At 42.6% G+C, this 17,211-nt stretch overlaps 1 protein-coding gene across 1 annotated transcript in view; it reads left to right on the top strand.

Annotated features, from left to right (window-relative positions):
• Positions 1-16,788: 16,788 nt before the first annotated feature.
• NDFIP1 (Nedd4 family interacting protein 1) overlaps positions 16,789-17,211 on the top strand; it is a 45,331-nt gene continuing 44,908 nt past the window's right edge. Inside the window, exon 1 of the mRNA XM_014529061.1 lies at positions 16,789-17,109. Within this exon, the coding sequence (XP_014384547.1) occupies positions 16,804-17,109 (306 nt within the window). The 5' untranslated portion in view covers positions 16,789-16,803. The remainder of the gene's footprint in view (positions 17,110-17,211) is intronic.

Here is a 17,211-nt window from a genome sequence, read left to right on the forward strand (position 1 = left end):
ACAGCTCCATTTGCCACCTTCTAGCTCTGTCCACTTGTGACCTCCTGTTGACTGTCTTCTTATCTCCAAGAAGCGCCCTGGTGAAAGTGCTGGCCCTGGAAGTGAGGCCTAATGGCCTTCCATTTCAGAAATTATGCTACATCAACAACTAGAGCTTTGGAGAATCAGGCATCTTGGGTTCAAATCTTGGCTTTTGTTGGTTAGTGGCCGTAAGACTTCAGGCAAGTCATTTATTTAACCTTTCCCAGACCTCAGTTTCCTCCTGTATAAAATGGGGGTGTTGATAATAGTACTCACCTATGGCATTGTTACAAAAATAAAATGACAAAACCAAAATAAAATGACATAATGTCTGTAAGCACTTAGCACATTGTCTGTCACATAGTCAGTGCTTGATGTACAGTTGCTATGAAATTATTAGGCAACTATTACACAACTATTGCCCTCCAGACAGAAAATTAAGTGACATCTAAACCAGTCAGTCAGATCTGATCTTTCCAACAAAACTCACCTGAAAAACCTATAGAATAGAAACCAGGCTCTCCAAGTGAGATGCAGCCCATCTGCCCTATATACATCTGTGCTGGCTAAAACTTGGGGGGGTGGGGGGGAACTATACAGGTGATGAAAAAGGAGTACGCCTTGTAGAACTTATTTACCTGGATGCAGCAAACTGAAGAGAACGCAGACACACTTTGGAGAGATGCATTTATTACCTTTGGGAGGCTGAGCTGAAGTGCAGCTGAGCAACCAGGATTTTGACATTTATCTGTTTTCCTGATGCTTTATGGGCTCTATATAAAACCAGTGTAATGACCTTCCTACCAAGGCTGAACGATTTGCTGATAGAGCTGCAGGTTTCCGTGGGCCTTTTGTGTACGTGAGAGTGAGTGGCTTTCATTTCATTTCTGGAATAAAGGAAGTGCAAAGACATTAACTCTGAATCCATCAAAGAAAGGGCTCCGTAATTGCAATTTGGCAGCCAATGTGCTTGGGCTGTGTGCCCTCTGAAAGCCAGTGATGATCAATCCTGCGCATTTATCTGAGCCCAAGAGCAGACACGCAATTGCATCCGGCAAGAGAACATCGTGTTTGATCACTACAGGCTTGGGCCTGCTATGACGGGCGTGAGGAGGATAAGATCGATCTGATCTCGGCCCAGAAATCTAGACCTGGAAGTCCGCTCTAGCAGCCATTAGGCCCATGTGGCTATTGAGCACTTGAAAGGTGTCGAGTACAAACAGATGTGCTTTAAGTGTAAAACACACACTGGGTGGCGAAGACTTTGTGTATAAAAGAGAATGTAAACCATTTTGTACCGAGTACATGTTAAAGTGATCATATTTTGGATCTATTGGGCAAACTGAAATATATTATTAAATTTAATCCCATCTGTTTCTTTGTACTTCTTTACTGCGTCTGCTAGAAATTAAGGGACACGTGGCTCACATGTGTGTCTCGCATTATGTTATTAGGCAGTGCTGCTCTGCAGTCAGAGACTGACGGGCGAGGCAGACTCCTCTTGGGTTTGCTCCCCGGCCCCGAGGCTGGACACCCGACTTTAGTCTGTCAACCAGAGTGCTTCCAGGGGAAGTTGGATTGGACACTGGTTGGAGCTGTAACATATAAACTAGAATGCTCTGGGGGGCCAGGGTGTTCTGCTTCGTGGGTCAGAAAAGCAGAGGGAGCTGATGTGCAAAGGGAAAGATAAGAACAAAGCACATGTGTAGGTTTGGAGAGGAAGAGATGAAACCCGGGGAGTCCTGCTGGTGTTTGTGTCTCTGGCTGCAATATGTATTTGGCCCAGCTCGAGTCTCATCCTTGGGTCCTGTGAGTTGTCCTGAATCCTTATCATAAATGCCAACTTCTTTCACTTCATCTAACTCAAATGGGAATCTGAGTAATTCATACTTGAAACCTGCTTCTCTTTATCACCTCAGGTCTAAACAGGAATAAATTTTCCATGAAGTTTATAGAGCTTAAGCTTCAGAGCCTCCTTCTTGCAAAGTCCCCTTCCAGAACTTCATTTTGTATTTGTACTTTTGTCTTATTTTTCTCAAAGAGTGTCCTCCAAATTGTATACGTTTCCGGCCACATGAAATGTGGATTTGCCCTGCGTGTGCATTTCTTTCTGTGGTTGCAAATGCAAATGCAAACCTTGGGTGGTTTCTGGAAGACTGTCCCTCCGTAACCCCAAACTCATTCCTACCTCAGGGCTTTGATCAGCCTCCCTCTGCCTGCAATGTTCTTTCCACAGACCTTTCTAGAGTCGGCTCCTTCTTATGCATCAGGTCTTACCTTCAATGTCACCACCTCCAAGAGGCCTTCCCTAAATATGCTGCCCAAGGAGCTCTGGTGTCTCCATCACACCATTCTCTTTTATGTTCATGACAATTTCTTATTAATTCATCTATTTGCTTATTGTTCATCACCTCCTGCTCTTTCTAAAATGAAAGTACCATAAGAGCATGAACACTATCTTGTTCATTCCAGCATGTAGGACAGTATTGTAGGCATTCAAAAACATTTGTTAGGATTATATCTACTTACAAAATATTTATAACATGCTTCTTGTGTGCCAGGCATGATTTGAAGAACTTTACAGATGAATGAAGTATCTTTCTATCATAGTCCATGTTCTGTGACAGATTTTCAATTTCTAATCCCTCTTATTAGGAAGAAGATTGGATCTCATCAACAGATATATACTAAGATATATCTATGTTCCAGGCACTAGCCATCTTTTCTTGATAGGTTTTCATAGTAATAACATCTACCATTGATTGAGCACTTATTGTGTGTGATTTTCTTTATATGCATTACTTGATTTTGAAAATGACTTTGTATTTTGTAAAAATTATTTATAATCATTGTAAAAATATTTTTAATCTCTCAAACAAACAAACTCAAACAATATGGAAAAATAAAATAAAAAATAAAATCTCTAGCCATAACCGGTTTGGCTCAGGGGATAGAGCGTCAGCCTGCGGACTCAAGGGTCCCAGGTTCGATTCTGGTCATTGGCATGTACCTTGGTTGCGGGCACATCCCTAGTAGGGAGTGTGCAGGAGGCAGCTGATCGATGTTTCTCTCTCATTGACGTTTCTAACTCTCTGTCCCTCTCCCTTCCTCTCTGTAAAAAATCAATAAAATATATATTTAAAAAAATAGAATCTCCAGAAATTCTACTCCCAGAGAAAACCAAAGTTAACATTTTTATAAACATCTTCCTAGACATCTCTCTTTGCAGGCTAACATATTAGATACGTGTTTAAATACACAGTGGGAGCATTTTACAGGCTTAGAATGGCTTGGTGACATACCTAAGGACACACAGTTAACAAGTGGTAAATGAGGCTAGTTTCAATTTCTTGGTGGAATTAGAACTGGACAACTGGACAAAGCAAAGATGGTCCTACTATCAAGGCACCTTGATGATAAGGAAGCACAGCTGATTTAGTAAACTCAAGAGCTGTAGTGAATATACCGTTTATGATTAAAATAAAGCATTTTCAATGCTGTAAGCCTTCTGAGATATTGTTAATCTGAAGTCTTTGTTTGAAGCAATGCTGAGCTGACATCACCCAGGGCAATACCACCTGGCCCCATCACGTGACTGAGTCTTCCTGGACTCTCAGTGTTTACCGTTAATGATCATTGCAAGTGATGTTCATTCTGGTGGATTGTAAACGACTTTTCATTCCATACCCCACCCCCAGCTCTGCGGATGCTTTGCTTTGTACTTGTATTTGCCAGATGTTGTGGACCAAGCTGACTAATTTTTGCAGCCGCAGGATTTTGAATGAATGAATGAAATAGAGGTCCCTCTTCTCTTATGGATGAATAGCATATCAACTGCCAAGACGCACACTGAAGTCTTTAAAGATGTTTTGCCATTAATAGGGTACTGGTTAAAGAAATTGACACATCCGTATGTTGGATAAATCATGTGCTGATAAAATGAAGGAAGTGGGTCAAGAAAGAATGCCAGGATGTATTATTCAAGTTGTAGAACACGATCCCTCTCCCAGTTTCTTTGTAAATTTAAAAAGAATATATATATGTAGATGCATGTACACACATATATGTGTATAAATACATAAACATACATACATATGTAAATATATACTTTTTCTGGAAGGACCCATAACTATTACCAATGAATAATTGTTACCTTTAGGAGGGGCAGGAACAGAAGTCATCACTTATTATTGTAGATTTTTAGTGTTTAAAATTTCAAAGCTTTTACAATGTACTTTAAAATATATATACTTAGAGGTTCCGACTCCGAAGGCACCTTGGTGACAGGAAAAACATGGCTGCTTCACAGCAATTGTAGTGACTATTAGAATTAATGTTATAATTGTTATCTCATCTCTAATATCAACAGCGGTGATCTAGCCAATGAGAACATGGGCCATTAAATGTGTTCTTCTCTGTATTTCTTCATGCTTAAAAAATGTTAAGACATTTTAAAACATATTTTTAAAAATTGATTTTAGAGATAGAGGAAAGGAGAGGGAGAGGGAGAGAGAGAAACATCGATGTGCGAGAGAAACATGATCAGTTGCCTCCCAGTACGAGTCCCGACGGGGGATACGCGGGAATTGAACCAGCAACCTTTCGATGCACAGGATGATGCTCCACCAACTGAGCCACACTGTCCAAGGCAAGACTTATTTTTAAAAGATGTTTTCAGAGAGATTTCCTTCCTCTCTAAAGGAACAAAGGGCCCTCTCACCTTACAGACTTTTGATGGGAAAAGTCGTAAAACGGTACTATATGTACAGGAAACACGATCGGAGCAACAGTGTAAAACAAATCCAGTTAGGGGGACAGATTTATTTTTTTGTCTTTCAGTTATTGTACTAAATCAAGCAGGACTGCCAAATAGTGCCCGTTAAGTTCAGTTGGTGGTGGCTGCCTGGAGTGCTGCTGAGAAGGCCCCAGAGGCCTTTTCCGGGCTTAGCTGTGGTTGGTGAGCCATGGCCGCCCTGGGTGTGCAGGGAGGGAGCCTGGGGAGCAAGCTTCGTGGGGGTGGGTGTCACCAAGGGACAAGTTTTCCCCAGGGTGATTGTGACCTCCCCTGCCCCCCAGTGCGCCAGCACATCACAATGTGCTCCCCACAATGTTCCCACACCCCAGAGGGGGAAACAAGCTCTAATGGAAACTCCAGAGAACAGGAAACCTGATGGTGCATGAAATTAGCAGGGAACACTAGGAGACAGCTCTGTTTGTTCTGGGACAGGGTGAAAATCACAATCATTTCATGAGAATAGGCGCTGAGACCAGAGAAAAACTGAGTGCCAACTCATCGAAAGGACCACCACCCCCTTGCAGATGGTGGCCTCGTCACCCCCCACCCTTGCAGAGCCTCTGTGACTAAGGGGGAGGCAGGACGAGGGCTTTGTGCTGACTGAGACGGATAGCAATTCATCTTTAGGGTCTCGAGGGCTTTGCGAGGTGCCAGGGTAGTGGGCTCTGAGGAGGTGGCAGCTGAACTGATGACCAAGTACGTAGCACAAAAGGAGCCAGCCACTCACACTTCCACAACCGCTGCTTTCTGCTGGGGGCCGAGTCTTCCGTGGGATTTTTCAGGCACCTACTGATGGAGCATGTCACCTCTGGCCAGGCATGTCTGCCAAGGCCTAGCTAGCAAGGGGCAAAGAGGCCTTTCCCCAAAGGGGGCTTTTTGGACCTCCCTGCAGTCTGTCTTCACTGGGTCTGGGGAGTAAGTGCATGGCTGTGCGGTCCGGGAAGGTGCTTCCAGCACAAAGCCCAGTGTCTGCTGCCAGCGGCCGAGAACAGACTCAGAGCTTAAAATAGCAGCATTGACTGGTTGGCGTATTCTGCTTCTCCCAGAGCTGCAGTGAGAGGACACGGGGAGGAGGGTGAGAGGTTTACAATGCTGCGTCTGTTCACCCCCACGGCCACCTTTGGGGTTTGGTCAAGTTTGGTTTAGTATTTAAACTCTTTGATTTTTGTTTCTTGGCCCAAACTCTAGAAATATGAAGAAATTACTCCCCTCCCCCCATATTTGGCAGATGAAGGATATGACTGAATGGGATTATTTGGTTTTCTGCTGTTGATGCTACACCCTTCTGTCCCCAAAGCACTAAAGACAACCTTCCAGCCCCACCTGCCTTAGATAGAGCACAATTTGAGAATCTGCCCATCTTGTCATTAGAACCAGTGAGGATGGGGTCTGTGGGAGAGCATGAACAATGGGATAGGAGGGGTGGGTGGGGCAATGGTTAGACTTCTATATTTTATTTAACAAATACATTACACATATAGTCTGTCCACCACAAACAAGATCCAGTTCTTGTTCTGAAAAACTCGGAGTCTGGTAGGGTGAGGTAGAAGAGAGTAAGTGGGGAGCTAAATGGTGAACGAAGGGGCTTGATTTTGGGTGGTGAACACACAATACAATATACAGATGAAGTATTAATAGAATGGTACACTTGAAACCTATATAATTTTATTAACCAGTGTCACCCCAATACATTCAGTAAAAAGTTTAAAAAAGAAAAAAGAACTGAGTGTAGTGGGGGAGTTGGACCTGTTTAAAAACTCTTTGTTTTGCTTCTTTGATTTCCTTCATTGAACCTTGTCTGTGGCAGTCCTTTTAATGGCAGGATTAAGAGGCAAAACCTATTAAATGTTTAAGCTAGTTTAAAAATGGAAACTCTAGCCCCAAAACAAATGGATGAAATTACCGGGATCCTATTTGCAAAGAAAAGAACTTAAAGAGTGTAATTAGAGACTCTGGTACTTCATTGTACGTAACCACCACCTCCATCATTATCACAGATCCTTCTTTAGAGCACCCACCTACTCGTGACCTTCACTACATTGCAGTTTTTCTAAATTGCTTTTTTCCCCAATCTTTATTGTTGAAAGTACTACATATATCCTCTTCTTTTCCCCCCACTGACCCCTTCTAGCTCTCCCCACTCCCCACCCCAAGCCTTCACCACTCTATTGTCTGTGTCCATGGGTTATGCATATGTGCATATAAGGCCTTTGGTTGATCACGTCCCACTCACACGCCCTCCCCTGCCTTCCCTCTGAAATTCCACAGTTTGTTCTATGCTTCTATGCCTCTGGGCCTATTTTGTTCATGTAATTAATTTCTTCATTTCTTAATTGACTTTACTTCATTGTAGCACAGACTAATAGGATTAAGGCCTCCACAAATATTACGTTTGGCTTTAAAGAAACAAGGCTATGAACATATAAACTTTGAAATCATCCTGAAAAGATGGCTCATAAGACTGGTATTGCAAAGTATATATGACTATGCAAAAGATAATTCTTTTAAAAGAAGTGTATAGTCCACATAAAACATGTACATGAGTGTTCATAGCAGTGTTATTCATAATAGCCAGAAATTTGAAATGACCAAAATGTCCATCAACTGATGAATGGATAAACAAAGTGTGGTATATCCATACCATGGAATATTCAACAATAAAAAGAAATTAAGTATAGATACACATACTTTAAAAGGGATGAACTTTGAAAACATTACTAAGTGAAAGAAGCCGGACACAAAAGGTCACATGTTATATGATTCTATTTATATGAAATGTCCAGAACAGGCAAATCCATAAAGACAGAAGTTAATTGGTGGTTGCCAGGGGCTGGGGGTAGGGGGGAAAGAGGGAGTGACTGCTTAATGAGCGTGAGGTTTCCTTATGGGGTGGTGAAATGTTTTAGAACTAGATAGAGGTGATGGTTGCACCACTTACTGGAGTACAAACTGCCACTGAACTGTACACAATTTTAAATATGTTTTTATTGTTTTGAGAGAGAGAGAGAGGAAGGGAGAAGGAGAGAGAGAAACATCAATCACTGCCTCCTGCACGACTCCTGCTGGGGATACAGCCCAAAACCTGGACATGTGCCCTGACCAGTAATGAAACTGGTGACCTCTCGGTGCATGGGACAACGCTCAACCAACTGAGCCCACCAGCCAGGACCGAACTGTACACTTTTAAATAGTTAATTTCATGTTATATGAATCTTATCTAAATTTTAAAAAAGAATGTACAAATCCATGTTAAATTATGGATGAACTTTGAAAACATCAAGTTAAGTGAAAGAAGCCAAAAGGCCATGTATTGTATGATTTCATTTATATGAAATGTCCAGAAGAGGTAAATCTATACAGATAAGAAGTAGATTAGTGGTTGCCTAGGGTTGGAGGGGGTTGGGAGGAAATGGGAAGTGACTGTTAGTGAATATGGGGTTTCTTTTAGGAGTGATGCAAATATTCTAAATTTATTGTGGTGAAGGTTGCATATTGCAAATATACTGAAAACACTGAATTGTACATTTTAAATCAATGAATTGTGTGGCATGAGAATTATATGCCAATAAAGTTGTTATTTAAAAAGACATGTATAAATTTAAGCTTTTATTTTTTTTAAGGAAGGGGAGAATGATGATTTTTATTTTTTTAAAATATATTTTATTGATTTTTTTTTTTTTTTTTACAGAGAGGAAGGGGGAGGGATAGAGAGTGAGAGAAACATCAATCAGCTGCCTCCTGCACACTCCCTACTGGGGATGTGCCCGCAACCAAGGTACATGCCCTTGACCTGACTCGAACCTGGGACCCTTGAGTCCGCAGGCTGACGCTCTATCCACTGAGCCAAACTGGTTAGGGCTAAATTTAAGCTTTTAAAAAATTGACTCACTTCAGGGGTAATTAGGGAATTGCCCATTTGCAGCTTAAAGAATTCTATCTCTAGGTTTATCAATTTGTATATTGGGGTTTTTGTGAATTCAGTTTTCTAGAAAGCTGGGCTTCCAATAATACAAATGAGCAGAGGAGTGAAAAAGCATCAGGGAGCCAGAAACAAGCACAGTATATACAAAGATTTTTACATGATAAAGGAGACTTTCAAAATGTGTATTTAGCAAATGGTATGAGATCTACCTACCCTTTGTTTTAAAGCTGGACTCCTACCATATTCCTTACCCCAAAATAAATTGCAACTTGATCAAATATATTCATGTACAAAAGAAAACTATAAAATTATTAGTAGAAAATATAGGCGAATGTTTTTTCTTGATCTTGGGGGTGAGGAAGAACTCCCTAAATGAAAGCCAAGTCATCATTAAAATAAGAAAGAGAAACAAATTTGACTATCTATTTTTAGAATGCAAAATGCTTCATTTTACGGTAAATACTATTCTCCCTCCCTCCTCTTCTCTATTTACCAGCTCTACCCAAATTTGATTGCTCCTTCAGGATACCACTAAAATTACCCTTCCCGGGGGCATCTTTCCCAGCCACTCCAGCGCATGTGGCCATTTCTTCCTTTTCTGAACTGTTTAACTTGGTCAAAAATACATGGATGGAAAGAGGAGATGGATGGCTTGTGTTTTACCTGTCAACTCTAGACAACTGGTAACGAGTGCTCAGGGCACTGTGTTGAGAAGGATTCTTAGGGGCCTCTGCTGTCAATGGGAGTGCTATGATCGATTATTGCTGTCGGTCCTGGGCAAGGATATATATGCATGTCCCCTGCCTTTGGGCATGAACTATTTGAGTATTCGCCTTCACTTGACTTTAGGTACTTATAATGGATGCCATTTGTGTTGTTATTGCTTTGTTATATTCCCTCAGAATCTCTCATGGAGCTAGGCATTAGAGTGCCCAATAAACACTGTAATAACACTATAAAAAGAGTACAATGGCACTCTGAAAACAGTGCTTTCCAGGAACACAATGGTTCCCAGGAATAGAAAATATCCCAAAAGTGCCCTCTGGTTTATGGTGAAGGTCAAGAAAGGTGGCAGGGAGTCGATGCAATGGAAAGTGGCACATCTTTGCTTCTTGTATGTAAACAAAGCCTGCTTACCTTCAAGCTGTACTCACGGTGTGTGGGCTTTTATGTGGGCAGAAAACAGAGGAGTTTTTTAAACAGAGAAGGCTGCCCTTGGAGTGATAATTAAATATTATTTACTGAAATAAATGAGTGCAGGAATAAAATAAAAGAACTGAAAGCACCCCTAACATGACAAAGTGTTCTATGGAGCTCAAGCATCACATGCCCCTGGCAAGAAGCTGGCAAGCTTGTCTTTGTCTTGAGAACAACTCCAGGTTAACACAGTGCCAGAGACTCAATTGGGAGGTCCTCCCGTGGCTGACCAAGGCCCTCTTCTCCATTTGTGGGCTGGTTGAAATTCATTATGACTCCTTCCAGCACCTGCACCCCGTTTTAGCCGGCATGAGTACAGCCTCAGAATTTCTTTTTTGCCATGGCCTTATCTCAGCACCCGCGGAGTTACTCACGGAAAGCCCAGGCCAGGAAAACTCCCTGGGTCTCTGTGGTTGGAAAATCTGTGTTACCCGAGGTGTCACAAGAGAAGTCATCCCTTCTGCTTGCTGCTGTTTTGAAGAGGCAGAAACATGCGCAGAGGCACGTGATAGTTAGTTCCTGGTATTTGCAATTTACAAAGCACTTTTACATACATTGTCCCATTTAGAAGGTAAACGACTAGGTCAGAGACCCACGCCTTCTTCCTTGAAGTCAGCTGGCTTTTAAAGAGCAATTCTTGCCAAAGTTCACGAGCAAGGTTTCTTTTCTGCTGCCAAGAGATACTCCTCTCCCTTCCCAAGAAGGAAGCCTCGTCTCCAGGTGGGAGAAAGGCCTCTCCTTAAGCAGCTGCTGGTTTGGGAGGGAAGGGCTTCGCTCCAGGAAGTGATGTCTGTGTTTTGGAAAGGAGGAGGGACTGACATTTTTAGGCTGCAAGCCTCTTCTGGGAGAGCTGGGGACAGACCTATTTTTAGATGCATTCTTTGCCACCCACAAAAAACTCAAAAGGTAACCAAGCACCTGGTGGGTTTCCTGTGGGGAAAGTTGTAAGGGCCAGAGCGCTTCTGCGCGTTCTGAGTCATGAAGTTTGACGTCATTACTAATCTGATGCAGAGCGAGCAGGATGCTCCCTCCACCCTTTGAATCATAGTTTGATGGCATGATGGCCGCGGACTTGGGGTTGGCACACATCTGCAAATCATAAATGACTGAGCATGGACTCAGAGAACAGGAGGCCGGGATGATGTGTGCTAACCCAAAGTGGTAAATTGTATGGTTCAAGGATGAAATGAACCTTGTGTTTAGGTATCAGCTCTGCCTCTTCCTGGCAATGTGAACCTGGGCACGTGACTTAACCTCTCTGAGCTCCGTTTCCTCAGCTCTAAGGTGAAGAATCATCAAATGATTTCTAAAGCCCCTTTAGCCCTATTTTCTACGCCACACAGACACAGGCAAGACCATTAGCCTCCAAGCCACTTGTTCCCTCATCCACAGAATAGAAATAGAAATAGACTCCACTTCATGTGTTTATTGCAAGCGGTAAAAAAGATAATAATTGTAAATTGCTTGGCACAGGCCCTGGCATAAGGTAAGTACTCAATACATTGAGTTATTAAAGTAGTGTTCTTGGGGCCAGGGACAGCAGAGCACCTTTGTTAGGGCAGTGAACAAGTGTGCCTTACAATTTTTATGGTGAAGAACATCAGTGGGGACGTAAGCTGGTGTTCTGGATGTTTTGCCGACTAGTATATTGACCATGATCACTGTGAAGTGATACTGGCTTAACAGGAAATGGAAAGACAGGGCAAGAGGATGTTTGAAGAGCCCAGATCGGCTTCCTTTCAGCCACTTAGCCTATTGTGCCATTTAAAATTGAAATCTGAGTTTTTGTGACCTGCTTTATCTCACTCAACTCTAGAAAGGCTTTGTTCCCAGGGTGCCATCCCACCCTGTACCACTCCCCAGACTCCAGGGGAGGCATCTGGCAGGAAGGGGGCCTGTCTTCCCATCTGTGGGGTTTAGATACTGAAGATGTGATGAGGGAGAGCCCCACACAGGATCATGTTAGAGAGGAGTTCTTGAATAATTTGGCTAGGATTTTTGCTTAAAAACGTAGGTATTATTTATTTCCCGGTCCTCGGTCTTCTTGGAGATTCTCTCTTGAACGTTGCCTGAGGCCTGCTCTTGGTCCCCCCGGGCGAGTTCCCTGAAGACCTGCAGGACCCAGCCTTCTGCCCTCAAGCTGCTGCTGAGTTGAAGCCGACATCAGCGCACATTGTTTCTCCCCTGACACACCATCAGCAGTGCAGAGCTCCCTGCTTTAGCATTTCCCCGCAGGGCAAGAGGATGTTTGAAGAGCCCAGATCGGCTTCCTTTCAGCCACTTAGCCTATTGTGCCATTTAAAATTGAAATCTGAGTTTTTGTGACCTGCTTTATCTCACTCAACTCTAGAAAGGCTTTGTTCCCAGGGTGCCATCCCACCCTGTACCACTCCCCAGACTCCAGGGGAGGCATCTGGCAGGAAGGGGGCCTGTCTTCCCATCTGTGGGCTTTAGATACTGAAGATGTGATGAGGGAGAACCCCACACAGGATCATGTTAGAGAGGAGTGCTTGAATAATTTGGCCAGGATTTTTGCTTAAAAACGTAGGCATTATTTATTTCCCGGTCCTCTTATAATCTTCTTTAGAACTGGAGATTCTCTCTTCAACGTTGCCTGAGGCCTGCTCTTGGTCCCCCTGGGCGAGTTCCCTGAAGACCTGCAGGACCCAGCCTTCTGCCCTCAAGCTGCTGCTGAGTTGAAGCCGACATCAGCGCACATTGTTTCTCCCCTGACACACCATCAGCAGTGCAGAGCTCCCTGCTTTAGTATTTCCCCGGTGTAATTGTGTTTCCTATGATACTCCCTAAACACACAGAGAAAACTGCCATCCTGGGAAATGTGAGAAACCCTTTCTTACCTCACAAATCTGCCCGAGGGTTCGAGAGTGAAGAGCTTTCCCTACTCACCTTGTTCTTTTTTTCAACGCAATTAGTTATCACAATTGGCTGGTACATTGTGTTCAAAGATGAGGATCAGACAACTGATTTCCTTGTGGACACTTAGCTGCTCCTCATTCCTTCGCCACACACAATACCCCTAAGTGTATTGAGGAATCATTCGAAGATTTTATGGGGTCACCATCTCTAAGAGGCAACATACAGGGTGGGGGGTGTCATTTGCATAGATTGTAATGGGAGGCTATTCCTGGAGTGTGGCAGTGCACAATTGCACAACCAAATGTGGCAGTCAATACATGGGCAGCTGTAGCATCATTCCTGGCTGGGGAGAGTCCCAAAACTTTTGGAAATGCACAGATATGTGGAAATTAAATCACGCACTGCTAAATAACCAGTCAGTCAAAAAAAGAAATTATAAGGGAAATTAGAAAATACTTTGAGATGAGTGAAAATAAAGACATAGCATACCAAAACTTGTGATAGCAACTACACTTAGTAAATAACCACCCTTAGCATTTCTTAATTTTATTTCTTAGCATTTCTTATATGAGAAACTATTCTTTTATAGTTTCAGCTTCTTGGTCTCATATTCTGCTTGCCCATATTGGTGCTAAATTAATATTTGTTGAATGAATGAATGGTGTTCCAGTGGCAAGAAGATAAACCAAGGAATCAGGAGTCCATGTTGAATTCCTACTTAGCTAATCCTTATCCTCTCACACTTTTGCATTTGCATTTATGTTTTAAGATCTTTGATAAAGTCTCATCCTCTTCTCTTTTTCCCCTTCCCTTTCCCTTCGGCCTTCTGCATTACTTTGTGGTTTAAACTTCCTACCAATCTCTTAACACATAAACTTTTTTTGTCCCCTGTTACTAAGCTAAGGGGTTGGCAGACTACTGCCTGGGCACCAAATCCAGCCCACTGCCTGTTTTTTGCCGGGAGCCGGTCCATCCTTGCTGCTTGACACAGTCGCTGCAGAGAAGAAACGTCTGCACAGCATATGTTTCAAGGGATCTGGTGTATGGAGATCCTGGAGGGAGAACCTCGCTATGCTGATGAACCGACGAACCCAGTCATGTCATTCCTTCTTCACCGACTCTGTCCACACCTTTGGGGACCCCTGGACCTGCTGGGGTTGGACCCCAGCAGTTTTTGTATGATCTGAGAGTTAAGAATAGTTTTAACATTTTTAAATAGTTTAAAAAAATCAAAATAATAATATTTCATGACATGTGAAAATAATAGGAAATCCAAATTTCGGTTCCCTTAAAAAAAGTTTTACTGGAACACAACTATGCCAATTTGTTTGGTATTGTTTATAGCTGTGCTTACAATGGCAAAATGGAGTAGTTGTGACAGAGAGCTGTGGTCCACAGAGTCCAAAATATTTACTGTTTACCTCTTTATATAAAAGTTTGCTGACCCTTTTCTGGGTTTTCATACAAGCATAATCATGACTTGGTATGCCTTCCCTTTTTTCCATCACAACAAAGCCTTTTTCTCCTCAGATGGACCTGGTCCTTTTATGTCCCGTATTTCCCTCCACACCCAGAGCAGTGCTCAAGATTTGTAGTCAAACAGATCTGAGTTTGAATTGTGGTTTGACCACTCACTAGCTGAGCAAGGTATGTACATATCCTTAGTCTCTTCATCTGCAGAATGGATTTGTCATGAGGACTAAGGAGATGATGTATTAAACTTTAAAACATGGGTCGAAGGCCCAGGAGGTGCTCCACAAACAGTAGTAATCACCAGTGGACACTTCCTTTATTTGTAATATGAAGATATTACCTTTTGCCCTTAATGAAACTAGTAGTAAGTCAGTAAAAACGGAATTCCATGATTCAGCTGGAGGCCTGTAAAGATTAGCTGGAGACATTAAGGCCTGAAATGAGATATTAGGCCAGTGAGCCTTTGTTTAAAATTTAACAAACCCTTCTTGGTTACTCATTGAGCTCAGGGCTGCGTAGGACTCAGGTGGATGTGAAAGAAGACCTCATCCACCGCGGAGGAATTTTTTCTCTCAACTGGGGGAATAAGGAAAAACAGACGTGAGCTGTGCTCTTACTTGTCCATAATATTTCTCTTCTCTCTCAGGATGGATGATTCAGAGTCAGCAATTCACATAAAAAGTATTGGGCATGGAAATTATTACTGTTATTCTGCAGGGAAATAAGTTTATAAGGCAGCAATCTGCAATGAATAACTTTCTCTGTGGAAACTGTCCTGACAACATCTCGAGACGAAGCCAAGGAGTGCAGTTTTTACAGCCTTGGATCATCTTCTCTGTCTGCTTGGCTTGCAGCAGGCATGGGTCCATGAGTCAGAGATTCAGAGCTTTTCCCTTTCCCTGTACAGTTTGCTTGCCAACTGGAGACCATATACAGTGGAGCCTCAATTTCTCAGTCCCCAATATATCCATCCATTGAATCAACACAAATCATCTCAATTTACTTATGAAAGGCTTTGGGAGAAAATCACAGAAGGAAAAAAAAAAGGCTTAGTCTTTACTGTTATCACAAAACATTTGGGTGCAGGACATCAGAAAAGGAGTGATGCTCTCCCTTTCTGGAGCTTGCCGGAGCCCCTCCCCTCCCCTCCCCTCCCCTCGCCCTCTTCCCTCAAGCTGTGCTGCCTTTACCCTTCTCTCTCCTAAGCTCCAAAGGCCCTTCTTTTGCTTCTGTAACTTGTTTCCTGAGCCCATTTCTTCTACCACTCACTTCTTCTACCTCAGTGACTTTCTAAATAAACTTTCTCTTACAGTATGAAAAAAGAGAAAAGAAGGAAAGGGAGATTGGAAACTGGAGATCAATTTTTTTTTCTTTCGAGAGGAAATATTCCTGTAAGAAAGCCCAGTATTTATAGTGTGATAAATATTTATGTCCATATGCAGGGAGTGTATAGCTATTGAAAGGAAAGTAGCTTAGGAAAGAAGTAGATGAGAAGGATAACAACTTTTCCACAAAAGCCACAGTGCGGCTGACATGCATGAAGATGGCGGCTGTAGTTCCAATAGCCATATGTGGCAGCACAGACACTTCATTTTCACTCCTTCTTACATGTAAGTTTAGAATATGAGCAAAGAAATCTGGATTTCTACTTTCTATTGATGAGATTTTTAAAAATTTCAACTTAGATTCCCCCCTTCCCCCCATATATAAGACCACAAGGTAGGGCATTATGTTTGAGATAATTCATTATACTGTATTACATTTAAAGTTTTCTTTTTCTGGCCCGGCCAGTGTGGCTTAGTGGTTGAGCATCAACCTATGAACCAGGAGATCACGGTTCAATTCCTGGCCAGGGCACATGCTCAGGCTCGATCCCCAATGGAAGGTGTGTAGAAGGCAGCCAATCGATGATTCTCTCTCACCATTGATGTTTCTCTTTTCCTCTCCCTTCCTCTCTGAAATCAATAAAAATATATATTAAAGTTTTCTTTTTCTGGATTAAAAACAACTGAAGGACAGAGTAAGAGGCATACCATTTAAAGACTCTCAGATTGGCATGTTGCTGGAAAAGGGACAGACATGTAGGAGTTGGGATACTAGCAGAGAACTCAAAATGAGGAAGCTAAACATCTAGAATTTTTATTGATTACAGTTGGCGCCTGTGTACAGAAACCTCAGGGTAGTTTCAAAACACAGCTATATGTGTAATATTGTAAGTAAATTTGAAAATTAGAAGTTAAAATTAGAAGTTGGCAATAATATTAATGCCAACCCTAGACTACCAACGTGGAAAGGAAATCAGGAAGAAACTCAACAAGCCTGAAAGATCAAGTTTTCTTCTGTGTTGGATAATATGGGTGGAAGCAATCCCAGATGGCTGGGTGTGACAGAAAGAAACAAGACACCTCAAATGCATGCTAGATGAGCTATATTGTGCTACATGCTATGGGAGATATCGAAATACTTAAAAGACACACACTACTCTTGTCCACAACGTTTATAATTTATCTGCATAACAATGGTTTTAAAAGCTTTTACATTCCAGCTTTACCCCCTTACTAGCTCTGTGTTATTGGGTCAAATATTTAATCTTTTCGGCGTAATTTCTTCATCTGTGAAACAGTTAAGGACGATCTCTCATATGCCAGGTCTCCTGCCTCCTTTCAGCTCCTCCACAGGCGAGCTCTCACTTCCCGCCCCACCTCTGCCCTTGTCCCTGCACCGGGAAAGCTTGGAGCTGGCTCACTCTGAAGGTTTTGCTTTCTTATCAGCTCCTCAGAGAGCTTTGGTTCAGAAAAGGATCGTGTCTACATCCATGGACGAGGTTGTTAGAATACTTACAGGATGTTATTATCATCACCCCTAAATAGGCTTTGAGATCAGGTTCGGGCTCGGCGGGCTGGGCTGGGCCGGGCGGGGCGGGGAG

Source organism: Myotis brandtii, unplaced genomic scaffold (genome assembly GCF_000412655.1).
Source record: "Myotis brandtii unplaced genomic scaffold, ASM41265v1 scaffold668, whole genome shotgun sequence".
Lineage (NCBI taxonomy): Eukaryota > Metazoa > Chordata > Mammalia > Chiroptera > Vespertilionidae > Myotis > Myotis brandtii.